Source organism: Poromitra crassiceps, assembly GCF_964638095.1.
Source record: "Poromitra crassiceps genome assembly, chromosome: 11".
Classification (NCBI taxonomy): Eukaryota; Metazoa; Chordata; class Actinopteri; order Beryciformes; family Melamphaidae; genus Poromitra; species Poromitra crassiceps.
The window spans coordinates 13,809,336-13,814,335 of NC_139643.1; the positions used below are offsets into that span (position 1 = coordinate 13,809,336).

Sequence of the window (5,000 nt, forward strand, 5' to 3'; positions counted from 1 at the left end):
CAGTTTTAGGTAAGGGATGGTAAAGTCCCAACGATTGTCACACACCTGAGTGTGCAAAATTTGTTCTCCGTATTTGACCCATCCCCTGGGTGAGCAGCAGCAGTGCCCGCGCTCGGGAATCATATGGTGATCTAACCCCCCGATTCCAACCCTTAGATGCTGAGTGCCAAGCAGGGAGGCAAATGGGTCCCATTTTTATAGTCTTTGGTATGACTCGGCCGGGGATCGAACTCACAACCTCCCAGTCTCAGGGCGGACACTCAAACCACAAGGCCACTGAGCTGGTCATGAGGATAGATTCATAGATAAAAGGCCTGAAACCCACAGCACTCACAGAACCCGGAGACCCACAGCACTCACAGAACCCCAGATCTCAGCCCGTGACCCACTGTTAAATCCCAGGCCATGCCCACACAGCTTGAGAAAGCACACAGCAGACTTACGCTTGTTTCCGTCTGAGGTAGATCACTGCGCCGATGATGACCGCCACGGCGACGAGGACGCCGATGACAATCCCAGCGATGGCGCCATCTGAGAGACCCTCATCCAGCGCTCCCTCCTCTGCATCACAACAACAACAACAACAACAACAACATGGTTTACTATGATCAATACAATCTGTGGGTTAACGATCAATTCCCGAATGCCGAATTGGAACAGACTAAAAAGAGCGAACCAGACAGTTTCTGTGACTCTCTTATGAATACAATATGAAGTGTGTTCAGCATTGCACTAAAAAGTCATTACAAGTACAATACTGTGCATAGCAAAGATTCTTTCAAAAACAATTAACTGAAAAGTTTCTAGATATAGAAAGATTTTACTGTAAAGAACAGTGTACTGACACCATAATGCGGAAAACAAACAAAACATCGAAAATCCCGGGTGTCTCTGCACAGTAGGCTACATACAGTATTGAGGATGAATCAGTTGCATGCTGGGTGGGTGTGGTTAAGGATGATTTTGAGTTAAAATGTTTAGACGACAACAGTCTCTCCATAAAACTTCTGGTTAAAACCTTCACAATAACGGCAGATTTGATTACAGAATAAAAACCCAGTAAAGCCCCATAACAAATACCTGTTTTGTTTGCAGCACAATTGCGACTTGAGGAAATGCATATGACCGTGAGTTGTCTTCAATTATTTAATGCGGGACTGATTAATTCATTTGCCCTTTTTTGCATTTTCAGGCCCCAATAATGCCGTTCCCGTGTAATAGGAAGGCACTAACGCTAAAAAAGTTTGGCATTTTATCCAGGGAGCGTTGGTGTGTAAACAGGGCCAAGCAAATAAACCATTACTAATCCTGATTACGTACACTGAGAATATACTGGTATAGGAGACGGTGTGAGACGGGAAGCTGTGTTACACATCACATAGTGTTAACTGTATGGAGTGAGTCTCATTCCAAAATGATGAAAAATGTGACGCCTACATTCGGCTACTCTGACGACGACGACGACAACAACAACAACAACAACAACAACAACAACAACAACAACAACATAAATAAATAATATTAATAAATAATAATAATAATAATAATAATAATGATAATGATAATGATAATGATAATGATAATAATAATAATAATAATAATAATATAATACAAATAATAAATAATATAAATATGAAAATGAATATGGGCCAGGGGCATAACGTGTGTGTGTGGGGGGGAAGGGGGGAGATGGTCCCCTTGCTCGGATCACACTCATTCAAACTCGGGCGTCATTGTGATCACAACTACACACTACTGTAAAGTTTCATGGTTTCATCTTGCAGTTTTGACGCTATCGCTATGTGATAGATCCCGCTATGAAAGGTGTCTCCAGGAGCACATTATGCCATGATGACACATACACACACACAGACTCACAAAGTGAAAATGATAGCAGCAGTAGCACGCTGTCATGGCTGGTTTTATGAATGGGTTCATGATAAACACATGATGAGTGCTGCGTCACATGGCTACTGACTCAGGAAGCGGTTGAGTTACACTGATACACTGTATCAAATCTCTGTGCCTCTGTCCTGTAATCTTACCTATTGGTTGACTGTCAGTGATTTAACCGTTATTTCTACAGTTGTAAGTTGCTGTGGATAACAGCTTCAGTTAAATGCCTGTAATGTTTATGTGAACAGGTGTCAAGGATCAGCTTCAGAGAGAATCAGGGATGGAAAAATGGGAGGCAGGAAGTATAGAGTTTAGCCCAGGTTTACAGAGGATGGAGTCACATCTGAATTGTATCCTATAATTAGCTGATTTGATTTAGAGAATAAAATAAAATGTAACCATTCACAAACTCTCGCCTTCCGCAACAACTGCTACTGAGGGCATTTAAGCCCAAATTGCTCAATTTCCAAGACTAGAGGTCTGTGGTGGCACTGCAGCAGTTTCAAGGTGTGACTGTGGAACTGTGTGAAAGTGGACCTCCAATCTGAGATTCCTGCACGGATTCAGCCGAACATATACGCATCTTTTCATTTCAGAAACAAACGTGGATCAACAGCTCTGTGTCACAAAGGGTTTAAAGGAATACACAACGTTTTTTGGAGATTGATCCAATGGTAAATTTCCCAGTTGAATGATTATGAATACAAATAATTAAAAGCACTAACAACTATTTATCACTATTCATCCATTTTCTTTTGTCCACTAATCGCTTTGGATAAAAGCGCTCAGTGGTTCGATCCCCGGCTCGCCCAGTCTGTATGTTGAAGTATTCTTGGCCAAGATATACTGATGAAGGCCAGTTTGCTCTGGATGGCTGTGCCAGCAGCCTGCATGCTAGCCTGCCACCATCCGTGTGTGAATGTCTACGTGAATACGTGTGAATGTAAACATTTGTAAAGCTTTAAAAAAAGCCTCGATCTCATCTATGGTGGCCGCCATTGCCATCAGCGCACTTGACAACGGCATGTTCCGCCCATTGCGCTGTTTATTGACACTGATTGGCTAATCGACAGGCATTTGCATCTCATGATGCCAGACCAGAAGCATGCAGCCAAAACACAAGTATGTGGAGTGGGCGCGGTTTCGAAGGTCTGGACCCAGGCAAACTCAACATAGTATACGCTAATGCATTAGCATTAAGCATCCTACCACTCAACATAGTGTATGCTAATGTGTTAGCATCGAACCTCCTCAACATCGTTTATGCTAAAGCGTTAATAATCTATGATTTTGGTTCTGTACTTTTTTCACTTCAAAAAGGGCTTAATCTCCCCAAAAAGTTGACGTATTCCTTTAAAAATCAAATGTGAGGTTGTAGCCTTGAGACTTGGATCTGACCTCTGACAGACAGGATGTGCTTGCTTTCGACGGTGACGCCGGTGATGGCATTGTGGGCGATGCAGGTGTACGTCCCCGTGTTCTTGTAGGTGGCCTTGGGGATGTTGTACTCGGCTGTGGTCACGGCGGTCATGGAGCTGTTAAACTTCCAGGTGTAGCTGGCAGGGGGCATGGAGACAGCCGAGCATTTGATCGACACGGTGTCGGTCACCTCCACTTCATCTTCACCCGTCATCGTCACTGTCTCAGGACCGACTGGAGACAGACAGAGAGGAGAGAACCGGGCTAAGAGTTTTCATTGGGGTTTTTAACATCAGTATAAATCCATACAGCACCACGGTTAAAGGGGGACTATAGGCAGCCCCCCCCCCCCCCCCCTTCCCCAGAGTACACCTGGAAATAATAACGGCCTATATAAAGATCCAACAACATACATACAAAAACACTGTCAGCAACAATAAAGACATGCCAATAAATGCCATACAGTATGAACCACTGCAGCCAGAGTTTAGAGCAGGGATACTCAACTTGCTTTGTCTGGGGGTCACTTTTGTATAATGATAGGAAGCCAGGGGCCAGTTAAGCAAACATTCATATTATTTTTTCTGTACAGTAGCGGATTGTAGGTTTTTGGGGTGTCAGCCGGAGTTTACTCTGACAATTTTGTGCACACAGGATAGTTAGATATGTTAGGTACATATTTGTGCCAGGGTGGCGAGCAGACGGCGGTATTTGACAATTTAGCTGGAGCTCAGTCAAACTTTATTTCACATGAGTTTTCATTGTGCAGTAGAAACTGGTCGGCGGGCCACTCTGCACCCTAACGTGGCATCTGGCGCCCAGCCTGCGAGTTGAGTATCACTGGTCTAGACAGCGTTTCTCAACTGGTGGGTCGCGACCCAAAGGTGGGTCGCGGGGCCGTTTTTATTGGGTCGCGGACATTGGCCAAAAAAAAAATAAAAAAAAATAAAAATAATTTGAGTTAAATTCAGATTATTGAAACTGGATTAGCCTGACCAGTTTTACTTGTTTAACAAGCTGAAGCATATGCTCTGCCTGTAATTCAAGAGAAGTCTGCCTTTTCATTTCATATTTAATTTTAGTTCAATTCAGATGATTGAAACTGGATTAGCATGGCCCCAGTTTAATTAAAAGTTATGACCAGTTTAACTAAAAAGCATATAGCCTGCCTGTGATTCCTTTTTATTTCATATTAGTTGAATTCAGACTATTGAAACTGGATTAGCATGACCAGGTTAACTTGTTTTATTATTATTATTATTATTATTAACTTGTTTAAAAACATATAGGCATGTAATTCAAGATAAGTCTGCCTTTTATTTCATATTTCATACAGTTCAAATAAGACTTTCTGAGCATGACCAGTTTGACTTGTTTAAATTTAAAAACATATAGGCCTGTAATTCAAGTCTGCCTTATTTCAATTGGTTTTTAGCCCTAGTTGCACTTCTGTTGCACTTTTTTGTTCATTTGAGGTTTATTACAGTGCATGAAGGCATTGTGTATTAAATTAATGTGTTATTTTTTGTGCAATAAATTTGAGTGGTTTAAAAAAAAATCTGAAATTTGGGTCGCGACTTCATGACAAGGAAAATAGTGGGTCCTGAGGCTACACCAGTTGAGAACCACTGGTCTAGACTGTACCAAAAGAGAAGCAAACCCTGTGGTCCACTCACAGTTGACCA

General features: G+C 42.3%; 1 protein-coding gene across 1 annotated transcript in view; it reads right to left on the minus strand.

The window, feature by feature from the left end:
* The window catches only part of LOC310784794 (cell adhesion molecule CEACAM20-like), a 59,176-nt gene that overhangs the window by 26,114 nt on the left and 28,062 nt on the right, over positions 1-5,000 (minus strand). The window contains exons 6-8 of the mRNA XM_083645842.1: positions 4,992-5,000; positions 3,295-3,549; positions 444-561 (exon numbers count right to left, since the gene is read on the minus strand). The exon at positions 4,992-5,000 is cut by the window's right edge and continues 270 nt beyond it. Of these exons, the coding sequence (XP_083501968.1) occupies positions 444-561; positions 3,295-3,549; positions 4,992-5,000 (382 nt within the window). The remainder of the gene's footprint in view (positions 1-443; positions 562-3,294; positions 3,550-4,991) is intronic.